The sequence below is a fragment of the Apis laboriosa genome, unplaced genomic scaffold (genome assembly GCF_014066325.1).
Source record: "Apis laboriosa isolate Shangri-la unplaced genomic scaffold, ASM1406632v1 scaffold13_cov153, whole genome shotgun sequence".
NCBI lineage: Eukaryota > Metazoa > Arthropoda > Insecta > Hymenoptera > Apidae > Apis > Apis laboriosa.
In genome coordinates, this window is record NW_025221370.1 from 3254950 (window position 1) to 3281953 (window position 27004).

The 27004-nt window shown below is 31.1% G+C and overlaps 1 protein-coding gene and 1 long non-coding RNA gene across 7 annotated transcripts in view; one reads left to right on the forward strand and one right to left on the reverse strand.

Annotated features, from left to right (window-relative positions):
• Positions 1–9737: 9737 nt before the first annotated feature.
• Positions 9738–10539, reverse strand: LOC122720960. Its single transcript, XR_006347841.1, has 3 exons — positions 10233–10539; positions 10047–10158; positions 9738–9853 (listed from the first exon to the last, which is right to left on the reverse strand). It is a non-coding gene; the product is annotated as an uncharacterized LOC122720960 (long non-coding RNA).
• A 1168-nt stretch (positions 10540–11707) lies between these two features.
• The window catches only part of LOC122720958 (calcium-transporting ATPase sarcoplasmic/endoplasmic reticulum type), a 45660-nt gene continuing 30363 nt past the window's right edge, over positions 11708–27004 (forward strand). For 3 of the 6 annotated variants that reach the window (XM_043948105.1, XM_043948107.1, XM_043948101.1), the window contains exons 1-2: positions 14488–15843; positions 16361–16554. In XM_043948105.1, the coding sequence (XP_043804040.1) occupies positions 16437–16554 (118 nt within the window). In that variant the 5' untranslated portion in view covers positions 14488–15843; positions 16361–16436. Of the gene's footprint in view, positions 12494–12580; positions 13957–14487; positions 15844–16360; positions 16555–27004 lie in introns of those variants that run through there. The other 3 variants (XM_043948102.1, XM_043948104.1, XM_043948103.1) reach the window with 3 other exon arrangements.

A 27004-nucleotide genomic window follows, 5' to 3' on the forward strand; every position in this document is an offset into this window, starting at 1 on the left:
AAATTTTTATACAAAAGTAAGAAGTTAGAAATATGAAAATTTTTTGTGATATTGGTAATATAAAAATAAATTTAAAAAGTGTCAAACTTTTTTCTCATTGTGTCCAAGTTTTCATTTATCGATCAGTAATATGAAAATTAAAAAAAAAAAATGATGAAATATGAGAGAAAATTTTGCTTTTAAAATAATTGTAACAAGGAATGGATAACAGAATAGAGTTAAAGAGGTACCTTTGAAGTGGCGGAAGTACAAAAATCATCTTTCTCCGGAGGGACACCAGAGGTCCCAGCAGCTTTTCGTTCGAAAGCTCTCTAGGACTATTTTTGTCCATAAGCTGAATAGCGGAAATAGCCTAGCCTAGCCCCTGGCCTAGAGCGTAGGCTTGACCGGCCATAATAGCGTCTCTTTCAAGGATATATCGTGACATCACGATTTCTTTCGAGACGTCAGTATCTATTAAGATGACATTTCTTCTTAAATTATCAATTTATACATGCTAATTAAATATAAATAATATAAGACTTTTCATTTGAAATATGAAACAATTTTCTAATGTATTTATGTTTTATCTTATTTTTACATTGTATTAGTAATTTTAATTTTTGTTTTATTAAAAATATATATTATATTAAATATTTTCATGCAAGTTACATATCTTAGGATAGCAGACGTTACGTCTTCTCTGATCATTGAAAGCACACAAAAATAATCCAACGTTTTACAAGAAGCACGGAATTATAAATACTCCTGAGCACATTCGTCTTGCTGAAATGGGTTTTTGCTTCGTTGGAATAGTCAATGAACGTCCCTATTTAAAAGGATATCTTATATCTATTTATTTTTTTTATGGATCAAAATTTTTATAATTATTAATTCTTGTCTAACTCGTAATATTTTTAAATATAATTTTTATCTGCTTTAATTATAATGTAATTTATATTTAATAAAGAAAATTTTTTGTTATTTCAGAATATTAAATGCTGTAATAATTTAATTCATTCATCTTCTGGTGCCATTCGTTCTCTGAAAAATGAAACCATTTTCCTGAACACACCTGTCCAGTTCCTAATGTCAATATCTATTATAACGGATGACGTAAAATGAGATTGTAACTTCTGTAAAGGTAAGTAACAAGAATATTAAAACAGTTCTCATTTAGAAATTTGTTTCATTTAATCTTTTTTCAAATTACAACAACAGTTGTTCCATTTCATGACGCTTATTAGAAACTGCGCGTTGACATATTCGAATTCACTCAGATATTTACAATGAATGTCTCATACCGCATTTATAATATTGTTAACTATTTATAAACACTTTCATAATATTTTATAAATAGTTTGTTTCTTGATAAAAATAGTTCAATAAATTATACAATTTGTAGAGCTCATTTTGTGAAACTAATAAAAATTGTAAAAATGAAATGGAAACAAAATTTAATTTAATATTTTATGTAAATAATATTTTTCCTTTTTCTTCTCATATTAAAGTAAAAAATATTGAAACAAATTCTTAATAATAAAATTATTTTATAATAAATTATTGCAATAAATTATATTTGTCGGTTAATAATATGGTACACTTTAAAATGAATATTCTTCCCAGAAAATTGCTGATAAACTTAAAACATCTTGATAGTTTATATTAATAACAGTAATTATTTTACATGTCTCGTAAAATTTGCACATAAACACATCATAGTTAACTAACGTGTCATTCGACAAGTTATATCGGAGTTAAGTGCACGTGTACCTGATATTCTATGACCTTCTTGCGAACTTTGTGTCACATTTTCAACTTGTTTTTACCTTGTATAAACTCTAAAATTAAGCTTTTCGCCTCTAAGTTTCTGAAGATTCAAATACTCAAGTAAAAAAAAAAAAAAGAAGAAGAAGAAGAAGAAGAAGCTTTAAATTTCTAAATTTCAAATTTAAAAACAATATTCTTCGAAATAACTACTCACAACATTTGCAACAATTTTAAAATATTCAATTTCTCAACTTTCAAATTCTCGAATAAAAAAAAAAAAATGTTTCAAAGTTTGAAATCTCCATCTCTTTTAAATTTTAAATTTAAAAATGATATTCTCCAGGGAAACACCGTGAAGCTATCGATGCTGTGACGATGATGACAGTGTCGCAGCAGTTGGTGCGTACGCTTGATAATCCGCTCGCACCCTTGACGCCGGCATCCCGTCCACGTTTCTCGCCAAGTCCGACCTCGGCGTATCCTTGCGACTATTTTCGCTTGTAACACGTTCCGACATGATAGATGAGAGTTTTCTGCGTTTCCTCCACGTCCCCGTTGCTCGAAATCTGCCAAACATTCCCGTTCAACCTAGTGGCACGGAACGTCGAATAATTTAGGACCGCGGACAATACCTGTCGTTTCTGCTACCATTTCGTCCTCCGATCGTCTTGTGCAGCTCCCTCTCACCCTATCCTCGCCAACGGTTGCCAGCCCTCATTTTTGCGACGTTCGAAATTTCGCGTATACTTTACTCGATAATATTATTTTGAGACGAATGATATATTGATAAGAATGTTGATCTTTCAATAATTTAATTGTAATTTAATTTAAACCTTTGCCTTATCTTAGAAATGTTGGATCAATATTTTTTGATTTTATTCAAGATTTCATATATGAATCGAAATAAGGAAAAATATTTAGAATTGTCGATATTTTTTTTTAGAGTACAATAGAATTTGTGATTAGTAACTTTTCAAATTATATGATAATCGTTATAAAAGTTAAACGGGAGCAGGATATTGATATTGAATACAAAAATTGTATACTTTATTGAACTTCGTTTAAAAAAAAAAAAAAATTACTATTTAAGGAGTTAATAAGAGAGTGAAAATAATAGATAGGATTAAGGATAGGATATTCAAGGCGACCACGTGTTCGATCGTAGACAGATTTCTTACTCGATATAAAAATAGAGTTATGCTTTCATTGAGTCGCACGTGTAATGAAAGACAGAGATCACCTTCTTTTCTCTTTTAATCTTTTTTGAAAAGAAAAATTTTATTTTTCTTTTTTTTTGTATTGCTTCTCTCTTTTTTTTAAAATTAATTAATTAGTATTAAAAGAAATATGATTTATATAAGTAATATCAGGATTTTTAAACGATTAAGTTAGGAAAGGAGGAATAATTTTCGTATTTAATGAAAAATTATTTTGTTGAAGGTTTAGATTTAATCTGTAAGTATCTCTGTTTAAACGAATTCGAATATCGTTCTTCTAAACGTAATCTCTGACTCTTCGCCAACAATAGTTACATTAGCTCAGTTCGTATCTTCTTTCTTTCTTGTTTTGCTTTTTTCCTGCTTCATATGTAGTTAATCATGTGGAATTCGTCATATTGTCATAAACTGTCTGTTCGTTTGCTTTTTTTTTTTGCAATTTGATGAAAAAGAATGAATTTCGTGATTTAAAATAAATTTGGTAAAAAATATGTGGGTGTACAAAATTTTAAAAAAATTAATTGCTAAATATACTTAAAAATCAGATTTTATAAAAAATTTAATAATTTTTTAATTATTTTTTTTTTTAGAATTTTTGTTTTAAAAGTATTTCTATATTCTTGGTTATTTTTTTTTTTTTAAGTATATTTTATTATTATCTTTTTATTTATTTTTTTTTCATTCTATCTTTATTACTATCCTTTTAATATGCTTCTCTTTATGTTTTGTCATTATATTCTTTTTTTCATCCATTTTCCAATATTTCTTTTTCATATTCTTTAAAAATTAAAAAGTATTATATTATTATTTTTCTTAACATATGAAAATAAGACTTCCTCATTATTTTCCTTAAATTAATCACACCATGAAAATCAATGTCCTTCAAACTATTCTATGTCAGAGCAAAAAAAAAAGCAGACTGGTAACCCAGAACAGGGTCATACATAGGGTGAATAAAATAACTTCATAATTTCACAACTTGTTTTTCAACAATATCAAGAAATACTTCAAATATAAAATAAATGCTTATATGATATATACCATTATCCAATTTCACTTAACAAAACAATTTTTTTATATGACTTCAACAAGTTTATCTATAAAAAGAAATTATTAACATCAATTATATTTATCTACTACAAAATTCCAATTTCCATTTCAATATATCTTTCTATTCTTAGAAGATTAAGTAAGATATTTAAATAAAATTTAATAAAATTATTTTATTCACCCTGTACATAAATTCTTCGCGTTATTTATATTGAATTTTCCTTGAAAGTCAACCCTACACTTCCAACTCTTTTCTCATCGCATCTTTTGCTCGATCTATCTCTCTCGAGAAGAACTAAAATGATTCTAATATGTATATACTATGTCGCGACTCAGAACCAGACATCTGATGCAAAACATTCACGACCACTTTCATGATGTCGTCAGTCAGTATCGACGTATAAACAATCGCGTGCCATTTATTTATAAGTATACGCACGTGTCGTCGTGGATCGAATTAAAGCGAACGTACGATAGTGTAAGTTTTTCTGGCAAATGATCTGTCCACGAGGATACTAACGAAAATTGCAAAATTAAATTTCTGGCAAAGATTCGTATCTCGAGATCCCACGAAAAATTGACTTCAGGCTCTTTAGTGGAGAAGTTTTAATTTTAAGGCACTTTGTGAAAATTTAAAATCAGAAAATCTACAAATTTGAAATGTTAGATTCGAAAAATCATTGAATTTGAATTCAATTTAATTAGAGATTATTAAATCGATAAAAATCGATAAACTTGTATTTCTACATGTGGAGAATATTCTAATTAGATATTTAGATTTATTGTTGAATTATTGTTCAATTGGTTAAGTAATTGTATGAATATTTACATTTAATATTAAGTATTGAGGTTTTTTGAGATATTTTTGTTAATATCAATGAAAAAAATAGCTTCAATAAATTATAAGTTACATATCCTCAGGAAAATAAACCATGTACGCTGTGTTCCTACATGGTTTACTTAGAATAAAATATTGTCACAATATGAACGGTCGATTCATATTTCTGAAAATAATGCAGCCTCCAAAGAAAATATTACGTAGCTTAGAAACACAAGTATGAGACATCTTCGAACGATAATTTTCGAATTTCAAGGATACAAATTAGACGTACCAAAATTAGATTCGAATCAACACTTGTATGAAAATCTTCCAAATTCTTCACATATATTCTCTCTTAAAACCGAATATCATCAAACCGAATATTATCTTTCACCTTCATTTCCACAAAAAATTAATCAATTGACAAGCACTTAAAAAAAAAAAAAAAAAAAATCATACTCTAATTCAGAATATTCAATTCGCTTCAAAATACAGATCATAATATTTCTTTATTTCTATATCTACAAATTAAAATTCTATTCTTTAAATAAGGAATAACATGATTGAAATGATTTCAGAAATCCCTGAAGACGTTCCTGGTCACGTCACAACAAGATTAACCACGCAAGAAGATGGTCGCTACCTTCGCTACTCCAACGACAATAGACGTCATCGAAAGAAGAATCGTGGTGACAGCCGCTATTATACTCTTAGCGATCTTGTAGTACGTTGGTTGTGGATGCCAACTATCGGCACTCCTCGTCCATATGTACAGATGTCGGACTATATTTGGGACGTTGAGCTGCGATTACTTCACTGGCCCAGTTGGCCGTTGATCGGACCCCGTAACGTATTTTTAGTTTAGGTCGTGAGCACCTCTAACGCGGACCGGTGATGATGATCCTCACCGCGCTCGAAAATTCACTCTCTTCACTTTTTCGTCTCGTACACACGAAGACAGGTAATGAACGCAGCGCCGATTCTACGCCTCGGGCCAGGCCTCACTGCCGTGTATATTATTAGATTCTCAATGTTACTCGTACAAGATTTTACATAAGCGGCACCGATATTTCACCGTGTTAACCCTGAAATGAAACGAGTAGGGAGGGATAGGAGGGGAAGAACCGCGCCTAAATGTTGCCACGAGCCGATCGAGCTTCGATTCGTGGTTGTCATGACTGACAGACGCGATGACGGCGATGATGCTCGGTGACTTCCGGTCGGAAAGAATGCGTGACGCAACGATACGAGCCAAAGACCCGTTGTTGATTTTTCGAGTGCATGCGTGCGTATCGTTGCATCGTGCGTTTATTACATATATTGTATATTAAGGGAAAATTATAAAAGAAAGTTATGAATGTTTTTAGAAATGAGATTATATTATTTTCTTTACTTAAAATGTTGTATTTAAAGTTTATGCATGTTCTTTGATTTTTGAATATGTATGATTGAAATGTGTATTTATTCAAGTAACAGAAAAATATTTGGAGAGAAAGCTATAATGGAAGATTGTAGATTTCAAGAAGAAGATTATTCTTTCAATTTTGAAGAAAGTTATGTGCAAATCCTTTGGAAAGAATCCTAGAATCAGGACATTAAACAAAAAAAAAATAAGAGAACGAGAACATTATATGAGATAAGACATTATGAGATAACATTATAGAGAAAAGTATAGTAGCGTCACGTATTGAAAATGAAATTATGATAATGGTTATCTGGGATCTGGTAAAGTAGTTAAAGGTTAACTATAAAATTAGATTTTGTACTTGTTCCAATATTATATGTAGATTGATTTACAATCTCCTTAACTTCTTATTAAGGTTCTGAAATATTTTGATAAAGAATTAGATTTATCTTTAAAATATAGAATAGAATTCAATTTATCTTTAAACTGGATTTTAGATACATGAAAAATTTCTGCTAGTGATTTATTTTTTCAAAGAAAATAAATTTTTTCGATTCATCTCTTTTAATCTGGATATTCGTCCACGATTTTCTTTCTCTATTTCTTTTCTTCTTTCGAGTATGGGATTTGAAGAAGTATTTAGATTTACGTCAGATAGATTTTGATAGTTGTTAAGTTGGTTCTTTATTATGATTCAACGTCATTGAAGATGATGTCGTTGAATGAATACGTTGATAGATATACGTGTTACACGTTTTCGAAATTGGTGGTTGAGTCTGAGAATGAATAGGAAATTATTAGTTCAGAATCATTTATAGATCTAAAAACGAATGACAGTATTAACGACAGAAATTATATTATACTATAACATCATGCTTCTAAAAATGAAAACTCAATTTCTATAATATTTTCTGGAATAAATATATTCGAATAGACATTTTAGTCTTCTACATTAAATTAAATAATAGAAGGATAGACAAGTGTCTGCTACATTAGATAAGACAAGCTCGTGTTGCAAAATAGCAACATTTTGCTTTCAAAAGTTAGATTCCATTCATTAATTTCTCACCATTGAATATCTCTAACAATATTATCCAAAATAAATATATTCTAATAGACAATGCACATATCTATTATATTAGATAATAGAAGAATATCTATATTTCAAATATAACATATTTAATATTTAATATAACTTATTTTGCAAAAATTATGCTTTTAAAAGTTAAATTTCATGCTCTGTAACATCTCATTTCTGAATATTACTTAAAACAAATTCAAATAGATAATACAATAAATATCAGGTAATTAGATTATTGTACAATATATAGCAATATTATGCTTCCAATAATTATCTCATAACTTGTAACCATTTCTTCGCTTCCTCGTTAAAAAGTGAACGTACCCAGGCTTTTTGGCCGCATATTTTTAGTCAACCGGCGCAGGATAACACGAAATTAGAACAGGCGGCCTTTGTACAAGCCGCGTCATTAGTTGTTTGCGAAGAGCACGCGTGTGTTACGCCCGATCCACTTGGTGTCCCTGGCGGGCATTATTGTTGCCAGAATCCAGAATAGACGTATCTCGCGCTCTGTCCCCCCGTAACCCCTATCTATCATCCCGAATCTCAACTTTGATCCTCCCCGATGGCTCGCTTGTATAAATCTTCTCGGGCTGTGTATCTTGGATTCGACGTGATTTGTTGGTTGTACCTTGAACTTTGAATCTGTAGCTAGTCCTTGAAATATAAGATGATTCTTACTATGTCCGAGTATCCTGATGATTCAGGCAATTTTCATTCTTTTATGTTTATTGAATTTTTCTTTTATTTATTGTTTTAAGAAAAAAATATAATTGATGATAATTAGGATGATTTGATAGTATTCGGTATAGATATTGGAGAGGAATTATGAATTTTGAAGATACAATAGAGATTGGAGGTAATTTTAATTGATAAATATTTTATTAGGAAAATAAAATAATAATAATTTGATTTAAAATTTGTAGTAATTGCATTGGAAGATTTTCATTGTTAATAATAAAATCTATTGATTAAAATTCAAAATTATTAATTATCAAGTTAACTGAAGTATCCAGATATAAATAATCACAAGTATCGCATTTACTATTGATATCTATAATTAAATTCTATTCTTCTCTTGAATACTATTAACACATTGCGAAACGTTCAATGGATCATTGATAGTATAAATGACAATAAATTCCATTGTGCAAACAAAGATATCTTATATATTATATCGTTCGAATAAACTACAATAGGGATCATGAGAATCGTGTACAAATTTTCACTCGAATTTAAAGTTCTGCCAATTCGTTTGTTTTTCTTCAGTCTCAAACCGTGTCAAATACACTCCACGCTTTATTGCGGATACCGTTTCAACATTCTCTCTAATAGAAATAATCATCGTTTCTTCTTATCGTTCAAAGATTCACGCCGGGACAAATCCTATGGATCATTCGATGTCTGACATCCAGTGTCATCGTGGATGTTTAGCACGTCATTTATAAAAACGTTCATAAATAAAATGGGATTCGTCGGATCTCTAGGCGGATCAGCACGCTTCCAACACTCTATTTTCAGGATTTGCCTGGTGAAATTCACGTTAGACGTTGGTCTATCAAAATTTCCGCAACACGTGTTCCACTTAATAGAGGCTCGTTAGGGGGCAGAGTCCGATCAAGGCATTAAAACCGTAAACTTTGGATCTGCTGGGGATTAGATTGTATTTCTTGTGGAAAATTGTGTTTGATTATTCAGTTGCCTTTGATAGAGAAACGAATTAATGCATCCGTTATAATATAGTGTATGAAATAACTTGATCATCTTGAATATCTCATTTTTATTTAATGATATTTTAATTGTATAAAAATATTATATAAAAATATAATAATTGTATAAAAATAATGAAAGAAGATGTATTTTTTGTGAAATTTTTCTTCTGTAATTCGAATATCCGATAAAATTTGAGAGAGATATTTCTCACTTTTAATTGGTGTATTTATAGTAATCGAAATTTTCGAATATTAAATGTAAAGGATAAAAAAGATTTGTACGAGTATGTCCCGAAACGTGGATATTCCGTTCGACTTTTACGTAACACTTTATCTTTTAAATACTAAAAATAACGTCATGCTTTGAACCGCGGCTTCGTGTAAGCGACGAAATAATAATGTCTATTTTTGTCGGCCATAATGAGAAAATACATCGACTATAAGTCTTTCACAAGATTTATTAGCAAATAATTTCATTGATGATCAACATATTTAAAAATCAGAAACATTTAACTTCCGATCCAATGTACTATTTCCGCAGGGGGGACTGACGGATTTTAGGATTTAATCCTGAATTCGTGAGTCCTTTGGGTAATAGCGCACCCACGTACCCGAGCTTTTTATTAATTAATTATGTTATTATGATGGCACGCACATTTTATCAATGAATTTGGTAAGGCATGAATCAGTTCAAAAGCTCTGACCTTTCAAAATTTTCTTTTTCCTCAAATCCTTGACCATCCTCGCGGTCGATCTTTCTTCATTCCACTCGAGGATACATTTATCATCTATCAACGGTGTTTCTTCGAATCGAGTTTCCTGTTAAAAACATATTTCATTATTTAATAGTTTATTAAAAGTTTGCTAGAAATTTTTTCCATGATCGATCTTCAATATATTTATTTTCGACTATTTTTGCGAGATCGAAGACGGGAGTGAGGATGAAACAGATTTAACGTATCAAGTTTTCACGGACGATGGACAGTAATGCGAATCGAGCACATAACTGTACCTCGTATATTAAAATGTATTTAGAATAGCACGAGAAGCAGAACATTGACCGTTGATCTTCTCTTCCTTCTTCTCTCTTCTTTCGGCTCTCAGACGTGTGCTCGGTTTCTGCTCTTAAGTTTCGTTCACAAATTATAATTGAATTCAAAAATGAATGAATATTCGACAAGTCAACATGCAAACTTACCTTAACAATTCCGATTAACAATCAAATCTTGGTAAATTTTAAGAGAATAGATAAAACTGCGATAGAAATTTTTTTCAATTTAATTTATTGAGAATGCAATTTAATGATTGCAATTTTAAAATCAACTTCAGTTTAAATATCTCGAAGTCAAATGGCTTGATGTGAATCAGCCTTTATGCTTGAAGTGCCATCGCGTGGGAAGTTTATACTTCTTTTCTGTTTCTATTTATGAATAATATTCCTGGTAAAACTGGTGAACACTGTTGCATGGAAATGAATGGTTGAAGAATCTCGAATCAAAGATCTTCTATTCCTTGAGATCTTCTATTTCCTTCTATTCCATTTCTCGAGTGCCAAGAAATTAATAAAATTTATTTCAATTAAACTTTTGATCGACAGCTGATTCTACTTGTAATTCCGTTCTTGAAGACTAAATGTTGCAGAGTATACGTCTCACGATACATCGATAAACAAAATCGATGACACAATGGGAATGGAAAATTTCGCAAAAAGCGACAAGGACATTGAACGTTGGCAACCGACTTCCGATTGGAATAGCTGGTAAAACTGGGGACAACGAGTTTCGAGAGCGAAATTAGTGTGGAACAATTACGGAAACTAAAATGGCACGATCTTATTTTTAGGTTAGCCGCGTATTGGACCATAATTACATAACCAGTCGCAGTTTCTACAAGGTTCGCCAATCGAAACGTCCCTCGGCTATGGAAGATGATCGATCTATCGCCATGTTCGGCACTTGATTGGCCCCTGAGTGTTACTAATCACTGGCCAAATAACAAATGGTCCCATCGTCGTATTCGATGGATTGTCTTTGTGGATTCTAGCTGATATCGCATTTGGACATAAGCCAACCACCTATTTTCGATCTTAAGAAAAATGCGTACCTTGAACGTTTCCAATAAGAGCATTGTGTATGCGTCGGAAAACTGGGTGATCGTTTGTTCAACAAATCGATCTTGTGTGTGTAGGTATGTGCCATTAATGATATCAATTAGGTAAATTGTTTTGGATGTAAATTTATTTTTAATTAATCGATTCTTTATTTAAATAAGAATATGCAATTGCAAAGAATAATTGGAAATATCATTCACTGCGGAATAACGAGGATAATAATGAGAATTTAAGGTTAATTTTATTTCACAGAATTCTTCAACATTAATTTTTAAATGAAACGTCTTACTCTTGAGAACCTGCCGCCTATAAGATCTTGAGCTCCTTCGACGTTATTTTATTTGGGGTCATTGAATTCCTTCTTACATTATATTTAAAAAAAGAAATATCTCGAACCCGATTTTGAATACATCTTAAAAGAAGAAGTATAAATACCATTAGTATCTCATAACAAGTAAGAACTATTTCCTCTCTCGCTATTTTACAAAATAATTTAATACATCATTTCAAAATACATTCATTCAGGTGCTCTTTACGCATTTCTCAAGATATAAATCCATATAATTATACGAAGTGCAAAAATCTACGAAGTAAATACTCGAAAGAAGATTCAATGCACATCCAAAATGGCGGCAATGATGTCCTGGTCCTGTTAGATCCACTGGAAAAACCACGGTTCTCTGTGATTTCCCTCAAAATCGACTATTCGTAATAGCGAATCAATTACCGAAATTAAGGCGTCTAGTGGTCAAATTCGAAGGTTAAATGGAAAAAATTACAGCGACAAGCGACGACCGGGAGAAGGCTGTGCAGCAACCGCCGGGACCACTGGCTTCCGGCCAGAGTTTTTCCTCGTTCGATGTCTCGCCGCCAGGTAGCGACGCCTACGGACTATTTAAAGGAATTTCGGCGAGGTTCGTCGCTTCGTTTCGTTGAGCAGCGCAGGCGTTGCCCTTTGAATGTTTGTTTGTTTTCGTCCTCGACACCCTTCATGTAAAGAGGAAACCGGAGAAGGAGTGGATACCGCGCGTTCTCACTTTACGATGTTCAGGGAGGAGTAGCGGTAACACGGGATCGTCGTATTAACGGAACAAGAGAGAAAGAGAAAAAGAGAGAGGAAGAGAAGCCTCGTTAAAGTTTAACGAAGTGTGACACACTTATTGTTTTCTGTTTCTTTTTTTTCCTTTCTATTGTTCGATCCGCCACACATTCGCGCGTGGCCGATCGTAGAATCGCAAAGTGCAAGCAGGACCCAGTCCGCGCTGGTGCTGGTCCGGTTTTATACGATTACGAGAAGAAGAATTCGGTAAAGAAAGAAGAGGAAGAAGGATAATCGAGAAGAAGCATTGGTAAGTCTCTGCTTGCCGCGCGAGCAACATCATCAGGTGAACACAGGATGTTTCTGATACCAATATAGTGTTTTTGTGACCGACGATAACTACATGTATACATACAGTGTGAAACGAGATTAATGGGAGCTGTAGAAAGTGTTGTGTGACCGATAAAGCTAAAAAGGACTAGCCGAAATCGAAAACCGTGAAACGTTTTATTGTGGATCTTTTTGATGGACAGATCAATGGAGAGATCTAAGGTCTGATTCTTGAAAGAGAATAGCCTAGTGTGTTGATCGAATCTCAACAACTTTTGTTCGGTGTACAGTGATCGATGAGTAATAAAAATTGGAGAGATCTTCGATGAAATTGGAAATTTAAGGAACTTGAAGTAATTACCAAATTGTGTACAATTAGATGAAATCGTATGTAATTACGATACGAAAATTTAGATTCGTATAGGAAATTTAATAAGTTAGTAATCGTGGATTATATATCGTATAAGAAGGATAAATTTAGTAACATTTTCTGTGCACGTGAAGATATCGAAAATTATGAAAGATCGTACGTCACGATCTATGATCAATTTCACGTTGTCAAAAGTATTTAGTGATATATATTGAATCAACGTCCAGCAAATATTGGTTACTTCAAAGTGTATCCATGTAGTCTAAGTAGCCAGCCAAACTAACACAATGTATATTGCCTCATTGGACGTGTCGATGTGAACCTCACGTTACATACAAACACGACCTCTACTTGTTTGCCAACAAACGTACTGCATTTCCTATCTTTATAGCACATCCACCATTGCATCTCATCTTCAAATAGAAACTGTTCCGCCACGCCGCCAACCATCCCGAATATTATATCATCGCCAATCTATTACCTAACGATCATCAACATTTAGACTAATTTTTATTCAAATGTTTCATTCTCCATCCTTGTACAAGCTTCTTTTAACCACTGCAAAAGCAAACGAAACTAATTAAGAAACTTCATTTTTATCATTAAATATTTCCCAAATTTATTAAAATTACACGATTCAAAAAAGTCAGAATATTCTCTTCTCTAAACCACAATTATCGAACAAAATTAACTATCTTCTAATTAGTGGAATAAAGATAGGAGTAGAGATAGTGATGAACATTGGCAAAGAGTGTGGCTGGTGGCCATCTCTGCCAAAATAATTAGGAAGTCGTCGTCAGAGACGTGCTAAAATGGTCCGCTGGGGCACGCGCGATTTGGCCGGCTAGTCGCGTCCCGGGCGTTCGAACGAGCTGGTCGCCCGGTCTGTCGTTCCCAAGTGTTTCGCCAGTTCCATGCAACCAATTGACCAGCCTTAATCGTTTCTACCTTGTCTGTTCATTCTGGCGCGCGATTTTCTTCGAAGTTTTTATCCGCGACTTTCAATTATGATCGATATTCGTTCAGGTTCCTCATTGCCACGAGATAGTCACGCGTATTAACGTCGAAAGGGGGTTAGTTAGCAGGATTTTTCGAATATTTCTGTGTATTTGAATATTTTTTCATTTTTTAACAGAAAGAGAGACGAAGTTGAGCTTTCAAAATTTTTTTTTTTTTTTTAATTAAGATTATGGGATATTTGCTCGAATGAGTGTATATATTTACAAATCTGGTTTCGGAGACACGGAGTCGCCGATTCCGACGACCGTAACCTCGATCGACTCCCCCGCTACTCTTCCATTCACGCTTAAGTTTAGCGCGAACCTTGGCTTCTACATTTGCTACGTTGGCTGCAATTCCAACCTTTGCACTCCATTCGGGTTTTAAGTCGTTGACCTTGAACATGTGACGATCCAATGACTTTGGGAAATTTACTATCGATATCAGTTTCGTGTATAGGATAATTTGATATTAATGAGTCATTTTTTTAATTATATTTTATAAATGAATATATGGATTCGTTTCTTGATAATTTTTTTCTTTTTTTATATACTTTTATTTCATGTTTGTTTCTATTTTCTTGGTTCTCTTCGTGAAATGTACAGGTATATAAATATGTCAGGAACTTGGAATAAAATCGTTGATTAAAAAATTTTGGATTAAAATTGTTAAAAATTGGTTAATAAAGATGTTCTTTTCATTTTTGTATTTATTTAGAAATAAAATGATACCTGTTATAATTTCTTGCGTTATGCATGTTGGTTTATGATGTTTAGAATGATTCGATGCGCTCAATTCAGTTTAACGACTAACATTGCTATGGAGCGATGAATTACGGTTATTGCAACAGTGAAAAGTTATAAATTCAATTTTAGATACACGCGTAGTTGCTGCATATTAAACGCTTTGATATTAATATATCATATTACGTATTTCATTTATTAAAAAAAAAAAAAAAAAAAAAAGAAAAGAGTAAATGACGAAAGATATAAATATTTATTTGTAATACATACAAGAAAAATTTAAATATAAAATTAAAAAAAGTCTATATTCGAATTCTTCTTCGTTACGTAACGAGCTTTAAAATTTTCATTGCAATTTGAAACATTTGGTTGTTTTATTACATAACGAAACCAGTAAATGATCATCAATCGATTTGATTATCCACTATTTGTGATTGAATTGTTCAATCAGCATGAAAAGTCGATCAAAGTAGCCAAAATGAAATTATAAAACTAATAGTTATATAACGACAATATAGTGATGTCCTTTGAATGTCTTAAAATACGCGCCAAGGAAATAGACTAGCAGAAGACCGAAAATAGCCGAATGCGTCATACTTCACGAACACTGTCCAGCCAATGGTATTGCTCCACATGCTCGGTTCATTCGACTCGCACGCATTTTCCTACTGGACGCTGCGCCGTATTGTGACGTGTTTTCGCGAAATGTGAACGGACGAATTGTTATAACAGAAATTTCATAATTTTAAAAGTAAAAATATATTAAGCCTCGAACAATCGTAATGCATTAAGATATCGTCGATTAATTTTATATTTATGTTGATACAAAATTATAGACGCGCGCGGACAACTGCGCTGCAACTTGTTAATGGCGCACTCCGCGAGGTGGCGCACGTGTGCAATGATTTGCCGTTCGCTGTGTCAGTCTTACGGAAGAGGAGGTTTGCTTAGCATTTAGGAAAAATATTTCGTTAAGAAAATGACGTGTGTCTCAAATTTCTGTGCTCGCGTATCGTGATACGTCATAGAATTATTCCTTTCAGTGTCCGGCAAGTTTATTCGTGGCAGTTTGTTTCGTTTTTTTCCCTCTCTTCGTCTTTCTCTTTCTTTGTGTGCTCGAGTGTATCTTAGGGACCTGTAGCTAACCTAAATATTCGACAGCCGTAACGTAATTTCTCTGTGACACGTCGCCAACGAATACTTCGTTATTGGTCCTTGGTGAGTTTTCTTGTGCTATTGAACTTGTCATATATTTAGTGTCGAACGATTAGGAAAAATCACGATATGTATATTTTGAAAAGTTTTTGTATTCGACTGAGAGTTTAACCTGAAACGATTTTGGATGGTAATCGCGAACACGCGGTGATTTTTTTTCTTCTCATACTTGTTTCAGATATTCTTTGATACATTTCTCCAAATTGTAAATTTTTATGATATTTTTAAACGAAATTGTGGAATTTATTAAAAAGTTCTTTTCATCGTTAATGATATTCTAATTTTTGATATAATGATGATTAAATACGCCGAAATACTTATCTCTGTTATTTTATTATTTGCTATTAATTCAATCAATTTTTATTTCTTAACATTAATTAGTTTATATTACTATCATATGTATTTGATATATAAATATGAATTTATTTGTGCATATGTTATAATATTTAAATGAAATATACATTAATATTTATAAATAGTGAAAAATTAATCTGTAATTTATTGTATGTTTGAATTACAGAAAACTATAGTGTGAATGAACGTGGACAGTCATTGAACAGATAAGATATTAGTGACGTATTAATATAGAGGTAACCATGGAGGACGGCCATTGCAAAACAGTGGAAGAAGTATTAGAGTACTTTAGCGTCGATCCTGATAAAGGATTATCTATTGATCAAGTTAAGAGAAATCAGGAGAAATATGGTCTCAATGGTAAGTAACCTTTTCATGTTGTATATTATATTTATCACATTTTAATATCAATGGTTCATACATGCAATGACCATTGCTTTTGTTACTGCAAATATATTATTATTCAAATTACAATCAATCTTCATTTTCTAGGATAATATTATATTTATTGTATACATATGCAAGTATAGTGTATACATATGCAAATATAGTGTATACAATATCATAAAATTGTAGCATAACATACACTTATTATATGTCAGTTTATAAACCAGTTTATAAAAAAAAAGAAAATTAGAATTCACATTTTCATTTATTTATATAAAACTAAAAAACGAAAAGAACTAGCTATTTAGAGGCAACGTCATATAATTATAGTTCAATGTATCAGGAAATGTATCTTTAGTTGACAAAGTCGAGCAGCGCGGTAAAAATGATTCTATCTAGTTGCTAGCATTAACCCATGCACGAGGCGCGATACTTATCCCCACCATGTATACTTCACTGCCAGTGCTTTCGTACACGTGTTCGAAGTTTCTTCAATGGCTTGTATCTTTAAAATCTTCTAGCTTTCGAAAGTTATTTTACGATTTTATCTTTTTTTTTTAAATGATATCTTTTTCCTAAATATAATATAATTTTCCTTAATAATATAATCATTATTCTAATAACCTTAAATCTATTGAAACAAAATTAAATATTTTGGAATACTATTTTATTTAGTTACTACATATAATAATAGTATTATAAATATCATATATGTAGAAAATTTAAAAGATTAACATAGATTAATTATATATTAAAAAAATATTTAATTCAATGTAAGATGTGGAGAATTCAATCTAAAAATCAAGTTAGTATATATAGTTTAAATTCAAATAATTTTGTGTTCGTGAAATTACGATTATATGATTGATAATAAATAAACACAAATAGGAACAGGATTGATGATATCGATAAATGATAATGTCAGAATTGAGTGTTTGATTATCTTCTCGTAATATCTTGTATAAATTCTAATTTCACACTTCTATCGAATTAAAAAGATTTTTATCTTTTCTTTTTCGATTAATATCTAAAAAGTAGAGAAATGAGAGGAACGAAATAAGATTGCTGCTTCACGTCGTATTTGAAAAATAATAATAGATCGTGGATTGTCAATAGCATGTCCTTGAATCATTAGTACCACAGCATTCATGGACAACCAGTCGGAAGATATGTGCGTGTTGCACTTTTTCTAAAGCAATATGGAATACCTGCAGGTTGACGTAAAATCGATCCGAGATGTGTGTTTAAATAACGTTCACGCGTAATTTAATATGGTTCTCTCATTGAATATGGTCGATTGAAATTACAATATTTATCGGAAGAAACCTATTGACATTTCCACATACGCATGACCTACTTTCGTATTATTTTATTTATTCATTTAAATAAACATGAAAGGAATTAGATGAATATATAGAATTTTCATTTTATTTTTCATCGATAGATATGATTATTCATATTTGAATTTATTCCGCATATAAATATTATGAATATTATTAAAAGAAAATAGAAAGAATAGAAATTATTAGATAATAGATATAGATTAATATAGATTAGATTATATAATTAATATAGATATAGAATATAGATTAATAGAAAATTGTTAGATAATTTATTACGAATTGTATTATAGTTTTTTATTTGTTATGATTATTATTATTTAATCTTTAAATGATTCTATTAAAAAAAGAATATGAATTATTTATGATAAATATGATTAATGTGTTGATTATCAGCGAATAATTATTTCTTTCTGTAAGAATTCAATTATCATCTCAGGTTTTGTTATTTATTTGATTTCATCTTACTTTATTTATATTTTCTGATGAGATTATTCATTTGTTTAATAAGTTACAAAAGTGTTCACATGTGTACTTATATATATAATTGGAGTATACATTTATTCTTCGTTACGAACAATTCTATAAAACTAGTCAACATATGATGAATCAGCTCATCAGGATAAATATATATGTATAACTCGATCACGTTCAAACATGGAAAGGAGAACCGTTACGTTAAAAGAACACAATTCTTTTCTTTTTTTCGTAATCGATATATACATGCGATGTAATCGCATGTGGTATTCATCGTTTATTTCCGTAGGAATGCTCGTTTAGTTGGCTAAACATCGAGTGCCAGATATTCTTCTCTCGAGGAACACTGATAAATAATCGGGGTGATTTACGCGATCTAAAAACGATCTCGCATGCTCGTGGGAATCTCGAGATAGACAATTATTTTGTTTAGGTATATTTTATTTGGATACAATTGGCTAAAATTATAGGCAATTATTGGAACCGTGAAATAGCTGAGACAGGAAATTTAGAAGAAAAATTTTTCATATTTCTGACTTTAAAAAATATTTTTTGATAATAAAATTATACATAAAGAGTATATAGCAAATATATCAAATAAAAGATAGATTTAAATATCGTTGAATAGAAATTTTCTATTTGTGTCTAAAAAATAAAAAAAGAACAAATTATTTTCTAATTTTATTATCTTCTAAAAGCATCTTAGATTGTTCATAAGAGCAATCGTAAATGAAAGTAAAAAAAAAAATAACGAATATCGAGTTCAATAGCATTGTCAATTCCTCCTAGAGTGGCGAGAAAATATTTTTTTTTTTTTCCTCTTTCTTTTTCTTTTACACTGTTACGTTTTTCATATTCGACGGAAGTTTGCCTTTGTCGCGTCGAACGAGTGTAAACTCGGAACAAATTACGAAGTGTTTGCTCAATCGTATACGATGTCGGTCGGAAAAGTTGGCGATTATCGCGTTATCTGTCGATTTACAACCATGGATGCTGATTATTAGCAATATTTTTTTTTTTGCTTACCACGACTTAGGCGTTGCATCGATTCTGCGGTTTTTCCGATTCGAGATGTAAAACTCGAGATTGTGTATAAAATATCGAGGAATCTGTTTATTTCGAAATCGTAATTCGAAGAATTATTTCGAATCGTTATATTATTTACGATGAAATTTTTTTTTATAATTTGTTGAAAAAATAAAACAAACTTTTAAATATTTGATCCTCGAGCATCGAATATTTTTGTAAGTCGTAAGAATACAGATAATTTAATTAATTTAAAAAATTCCATTTTATTATTCACTTTTGTTGCATTTTATTATATATATATATTTAAATTGATCCATTTTGCGTACTTCTCAATTTAAATTTCACATACAAATATGTATTTCCACCAAATATTTATATATTCCCTAATTTGCATTATTATGATTTCACCAACTCGAAATTCTCGTGTATATAAACATCAGATACATTATTATACTATAGATATATTATTATAAATGGAATATTTTAAATTATTTTACTATTTCCATATCTCATTTAAACAAAGTTCCTATAAAAAACGAATGCGTTTGATATAAAATTTGAATTATGATTTTTACGATAATAATAATTTAAAACTCGCGCTTTTTCTTGCTACACGCGTGCACTCTCGCGGTCAACATTTGCGTTAACTAAGGCCCAGTCTCCATATTACGTAGCAGTTTTGTGAATTTTTTTAAATAAAAAATTAACGTTTACACAAATGTATTAACAAATCTCTAAATATACCTACCAAATCATTACGAGGTCAGCATTTCAATTTCTAATTTGTAATAAAGAAAAAAATTAATATATTTTCACTTTGCGACGCCTGTGACAGGAAATTATAGGTTAAGAACACTAGATCGAAATTCCAGACTTCTAAATATAATAAGTAAATCTACCAGAGATTACGAATCAGGTAACGTCACTATTTCAATTTTCAATTTAAAAAAAAAAAAAAAGAAAAATTAATGTATCTCACATTTGCATCATCTCTAATAGAGATTTAACCAGATTAGAGTCAAAGTGAATTTCAAAGTGAACTTCGCGTCACGGTTACGATTTACGATTGCTCGCACACGAGTCCGAGAATATAGATCACAGATTCTTATTCACAGGGAAAATCCATGATTTTCCACGAGACCGGGCTCGATTCGAGCGTTACGATCCTCGATTACGAAGCAAAGTATCGTCTTTCGTTCGTGAAACTGAAATATGACAGTCGACACACGTCCATTTAGATTCAGGTCCATTTCTCACGCCGATTAGACGTCGATTGTCGTGTTCCACGGATTCTGTATAATCGTGAACGACGGTATTCTGACCACATCGACTATCGACTTTGCTCCAAGAAGCGTTACGTACCGGCACATTTATCGAACAGACAAGCTACACATAGTTTCGCTACGTTGCTTACACAACCGATCCTTTATACCAGTTTGCGAAGAACCGCGTCTGGAAACGTTGAAACTCTAAAATTGGATCTCCGCGGTTTGGGCTGTATTCGAATTCTGGGATTAATTCGATTCGATTAGCCGAAACTCTTTCGTGGCTGATCTCATTCCTCTCGTGGGCATAGGTTTGGTTATTTATACCAATTATGAAATCCGTAGTCAGGATGGCTAATTATATTATTTTAGATAGTCTTATTTTATGTATTTCGATGTAGTCTTTTCCAAATCTATGAAGTGAATAGTATCGATCATCAAGCTTTTAAATTTCAATCGTCAATTTCTGAAATATTGTACGTGTTATATTGGTCGTCTGTAATGCAATCTTAAACCGATTTCTTTTGGAATTAAACTTCCTAAAATGTTTCTCGAATTCAAAGAGTAATTTATTTTTATACGGACTCTTTTATATAGAATCAATTCTCGATAAAATAAATTGCAGTGCTATGTCTACAAATAAATACATTTATTTTTACTTTTCTCTTTATTTTAAGAATTTTTTCGAAGTCTTGAGCCTTCGAATCTGCTTACGCGTGTGACCCACATTATTTATCGCGATAAATGATATCGTAATCGAGGTTAATACACCATGATTACGTTCGAACATTATTATCGGTTATTGTCGTTCGATCTGCTATTTTACACTATTTCAACTTTGCGCGACCGATAAGCGGTTTTGTAGTCTTTTTTTTCATCATGATTCATGGAAACGAGATGCATTGAAAAGTGATCATTGATGTACGCGAAATAAAGAAAAAGATGTGTTATAATTTTATTTTACGGAAAATGATAAGTGATTATACATAAATCATATAAATTAATTTTTAATTATGAATTATTATTATGATATATTAGGAATATTATATAGGAATATATTATATAGGAATTATTATTTATGATATATTAATTACCTATTTTTCCTTATTACATTTGAATCTGTTTAGATAGAAGTGAAGTTCCTTTTTTAATATATTAATCACTGTCGAAAATTATAAAAAAAAAAATTTAAACAGTATGAAATGGATCCAAAGATACTATTAAATTATTTAATAGTATTGTATCAAAATTTTTTTATTTCGACTTTTAGTAATTAAAACTTTGATTATTTATGAGAACAATAGAGATTAATTATGACCATTTGGAGTCAACAGTAATCGATTAATATTAACAACAAGGATTGATTAAAATTTCTCTTCATTCAGAAGGATAATTAAAAAAAAAAATCATTAAAAATACGTAGTAACAATTAAAATTTACTTTTCAAATAGTATTTAAATTCTTTTTCGCTCGCAAGTATAAATCAGAGAATCATCAAAAATGGATTTATCACGTTCACTCGTTGCGGTCTTGACTAATGAACAGCGATGTATATATACTCGCGTTCGTTTCGCGGTTCGTTTATCCCGTTCCAGAAATATTCGAACGCGGACGTCGACACGTAGATTCTCTTAAACGCGCCACATTTCGCTTCGGTTCAAGCGATTTTTAATTCTTGGTTGAAAACGCGCCAACGTGGCGACAGTAAACTCACCGAGATACGATGCAAATAAGTCTTAATTCTCTTTTCACGGAAGGATAAATTGGAGGGAGGGTAGCGAAATAACTGTAATAACTGTGGTAAATAAGGCTTCAAGATGGATGGACCCTCGATGAAAAAAAGTCGAGTCTGTTATATATAGGAAGGAATCGTGAAATTTGAAATCATCGAGGGGAAAAAAGGAAAATTTTTATCATTAAGCCACATTGGAATTCCATTTATTTACGAATTCTTTTTCCGCGATGAAGAAATTTTTAGTAACAGATCTATAAATTGAACTTCAACTTTAATAACAGTTAATAAAATGTGAGTACGAGGAAATTTAAAATTTCATTTCTTCGAGGATATTTTTATTTTTAGGTCGCTGAATTTTTTATACGCTTGATCGAAAGATATTATTGAAATTTAAAATCATAAGAAAAGATTCAAAAGAAGATCGACCCTTTTGTTAAAATTCAATATAAATAAAGTTTCATTCGTCTTGAAGATATTCTTATTTTCCTTTAATCCATTAAATGATTGAGGGAATAATAAACGAAATGGACAAATTCGATAAATATCGTTTTTAGAATTTTTTTTCGAGTTTTCTCGAGAGCAAAAGTTAGGGGAAAAAATGTTTGCCCATAGATTAATATCGAATTTCAATAATCTTATAACGTAACACATTTGGACGTATTTCCGTTCGAGGAATCGAAAACGAACTTTTTAATATTCACGCGACGAAATAAACGTAATCACATCGCTTCCTTTTATCGTGTGTTCTCGCGTGCGCATTACATATTCGCCAGATAACGAAATTACGCTTTAAATAGGACGGAATGGCCTTTAAATCTACGACTGTGTTACAACGTGCCGCCGCGTAAATATCAATTAAACAATGTTATGCAGAAAAATCTGTCGTTGAACATATCCTGCGATCGCATAGTTGCAAATCGTTTACGGGATGCAATCCGTTTTTCGTTTAATTTTCATTCTCGTTAAAGTATTTTTTAACCGTGTTCAATTTAATATAAAATATTTCAATAATATCCGGCTATATGAAGTTCAGCCAAACTTCCACTTATTGAAACTACCAGTCAAATAATTATCGTATTGTTAACAATATAAAGGTATTGTCAACAATATAAAATCTAACAATATAAGATATAATTATCACATGTTTGCAATATTACGTAAAGGATATTTAGATAATTCTAAGAATGTTTCAAGCAGATTCTCTTAAATTCTCTTAATTTTTTTTTACAATTTACAATAGCTGTGTAAAAATCAGTCAAAGATAAAAAAAATATATATATATATTCGAAATTGTCGATAATTTCGAAGAGTATAGTAAAATTTGTCACGATTTATAATTTTCTGCAAATTGTAATGCAAAATTTCTCATTACAAAACTCGACACAATTCGCGAAGACGTCATAATTCAAAGAGGATTAAAATCATACCAAAACATTTACTTTCCTCCGGAACATGGATTGTGTCAGAGAAACTGAAACATCGTGGTTATCAATTCTTGGAGATATATTTTTTCTTGAACCAGACATCGTAATTTTTTTTTTTTTTTTTTTTTTTTTTTTTTTCTAAGTGAATATTTCTAAATTTATTCGATCCCCTGTATATCTTCACGAAAACTATCGGGAATCACCAATCATCACACGCTGCGATATAAACGATTTTCACGATTATATATGAAACTAACGTGTTACTCGTTTGAAGTGAAAAATAAGTTCAAGGTCTATTAGTTCCATATGAAACGAGAGCTTTATTCGAATTCGCGAACAGGAAGAAGCAATTATGAAACTGTTTTTTTTTCCTCTCTCTCTCTCTCTCTCTCTCTCTCTTTTGTGAAAATAATCAAGGAAAACGTCTACTGTGGAGAGAACGTCTACTTTTGGAGAGAAGAGATGAGAGTTTCTTTTAGGGATAGTTGGAAGGAGTTTCTTGTCTCTAGACAATAGACATTGGAACGTGAGACGTAATTACGTGTCGATTTTAAATCATTTTTAATTTCAACGTTCCTTTAATTGATAATTATTTCCTCGAAATTTTTAGAAAAATATTCCGAGAGAATTATAATGGTATAAAAAAATTCTCTTATTTTGCAATATTTATAATAACTGGAAAAAATTTTTCATCAGAATTTCATCAGTTAAAGAAGACGGAACGGATAATGTTGAAACATTTTACTTTAATCGAAGTATGGGATAAAAACAAAAAAAAAAAAAAAAATTGTTTCAGTAATTTCTTTTATTACACGAAATAACGATAGAAGGATGGGTGTGATTATTTAAAAAGAATCGAGAGGCTGAAACTCTAAAATCTCTCGGAGTTTTATTCTAGAGTTTATTGACGTCATCATCGTCAGACGTTCTATTTGAAACAATAACAGGTTTCTTTTAAATAAAGACGATCTCGTGGAAGTATGTAAAATTCGTGTTACGATAGTGATTCATCCTCGTTGAATTTTCTCCCACCAGTTTCTAGAGAAACCTCCTAGTCAGTGCCGGTGCCTAGTCCATTGACTTTAAATCGCTGTTAATCGAAATTGATTCTTCGATGAATTATGTTTCTCGAAGCGAGCGAAAAATTGTAACCATTGTATTTAAAGAGATACGATAAACAGGACGAAAGGAAGGAAGGAAGGAAGGAAGGAAGGTCGTGAAAAGGTTGCAAAGGTTGTAAAAAAAGAATAAAAATAAAAAATCGTAAAGAACTGTGGAAAAATTATAAAAAGCGGCAAATATAAACAACTATAAATCCGAGGGAAGATAAAAGATACTTGCTTAAACTAAAAAATACTTGCTTTTTCGTAAACAGCTTGCGAAAAATAGTACTTAAGATACTTACGATAAGATTCTTTCAGGGGAAAGAAAATTATACAAAAATTAATCGAACTCTACTTTATTGCTGCAAATTTTAATCTTCAGATTATACTCGAACGAGCGAATTAAAAATATTCAAATTTTGGAAAAAATGATACGTGATACAAAAAAATTACATCGATCATTGCTCTTGAATGGAAATTAAGAAACTGGCAATCAATCTCAATTTTCCTTCCTCGCGTAAAATTTCAGCCACGAATTATATATCGAATAATTACCATATTAAGCACTTTGATACTTCAATTACGAAATTGTCTCAATCAGCGATCTATAGTCACGAGACCCGCGTGTAATTTCATCTTTCGAGTTTATTAAGCTTCGAAGTGCATATTTATAGAGTAAAGAACGTTGTGTATACTTGGATTTTTTTTTTTTTTTTTTTCACCAGATTGCGAAGATTCTAATCTGTCTGACATTTTTTTTTTTTTTTTTTTTTTTTTAATCATGAATCGTGTATCATTGTAAATTACCACCTGAGTTTGATTCGAGGTTTCTTTTGTTCGAGGACGAAGTATTGGTATTTCTTGTTTTTTTTTTTTTATTTTTATCTCCTTTTAATCTGCAATTTCGAATGTAAAATTGGATGAGATTGAACGATGGATGGAATATCGATTTTCTTTTTAACGAGAATTAATCCTATTTAAATTCAAAGTCGATTCTTGGGATTGTCAGTTTGTAGAATATTGGAAATCGTGGTAAATTAAATATTGAAATTAAGGGCGATTGTGGCGAAGGGAAATTGTTGAGGATTTTCACTAAAGATCGTTCCGAGGGATAATACGAAAAGAAAGATTTTTTTTAATTTTCGATTCATTCGTTTCCCTAAAAAAAAAAACAAATTACGTCGTACAATAATCTCAAAAATAATTTAAATATTGTGGAAACGTTTTAATTTAATCATTGTAGCGAACCAATTTTCCTTAGAATTTTTTTTAGAATTTTAGAAATTTTAAAAATTTTTAGAAATTTTTTTAGAAAAATTGCGAGATATTTTCTTTTTTAATATTCGTGAATAAATGAATAATTAAAATCACGATTGATAAAATAGAGGGTAGAGAAGGGGCAAAAGTTTCACAATTAGATGGATAACAGGTGAGAAACACACTGTGAATGTTACCTACGTAAGCGTATCGCGAATATTCATCGCTATTATCGTGCCATATGTAAATTACCTCGTGCTCAGATCAGTAGCTATAAACACAATATCGTGTCTCTTATCCCTGTTACGATTTTCAAATGTTCATTTATTTTCCCTTTTCTTTCTCTCTTTTTTTTTTTTTTAATCTCCATTTTTATCTTTCCCTTCATTAATTCTACATTAACTCGGAGCCAATAACGACGATGGCAAAATTAAATTGCACAACATAAATAATTTTGATCGAACAAACGATTTACGAAAGGAAGAAATATTAGTGAATTCTCATTTTTGATAATGAAAAGATATTAAAGGGGAGAAGGAAAATAGAATTATTTCCAAGTTAAAAGATCAAAGATTTGTTCCCTGTACAAAGGTAGATTTTTAAATTTAAATCTCTGGTAAAATCTCTGTTTCCGCGTGATTCCGAATAAACGATGATATTATTTAGCCGTTGCGCATAGGATAAATGCCAGGGTTACACGGTCACGAAATACGATTCATGCTAAAACATTTTACAATAAACTGTCTACAAATTAGAAGGATAATAGTTGGGGAGACGTAAAACAACTGGTGAA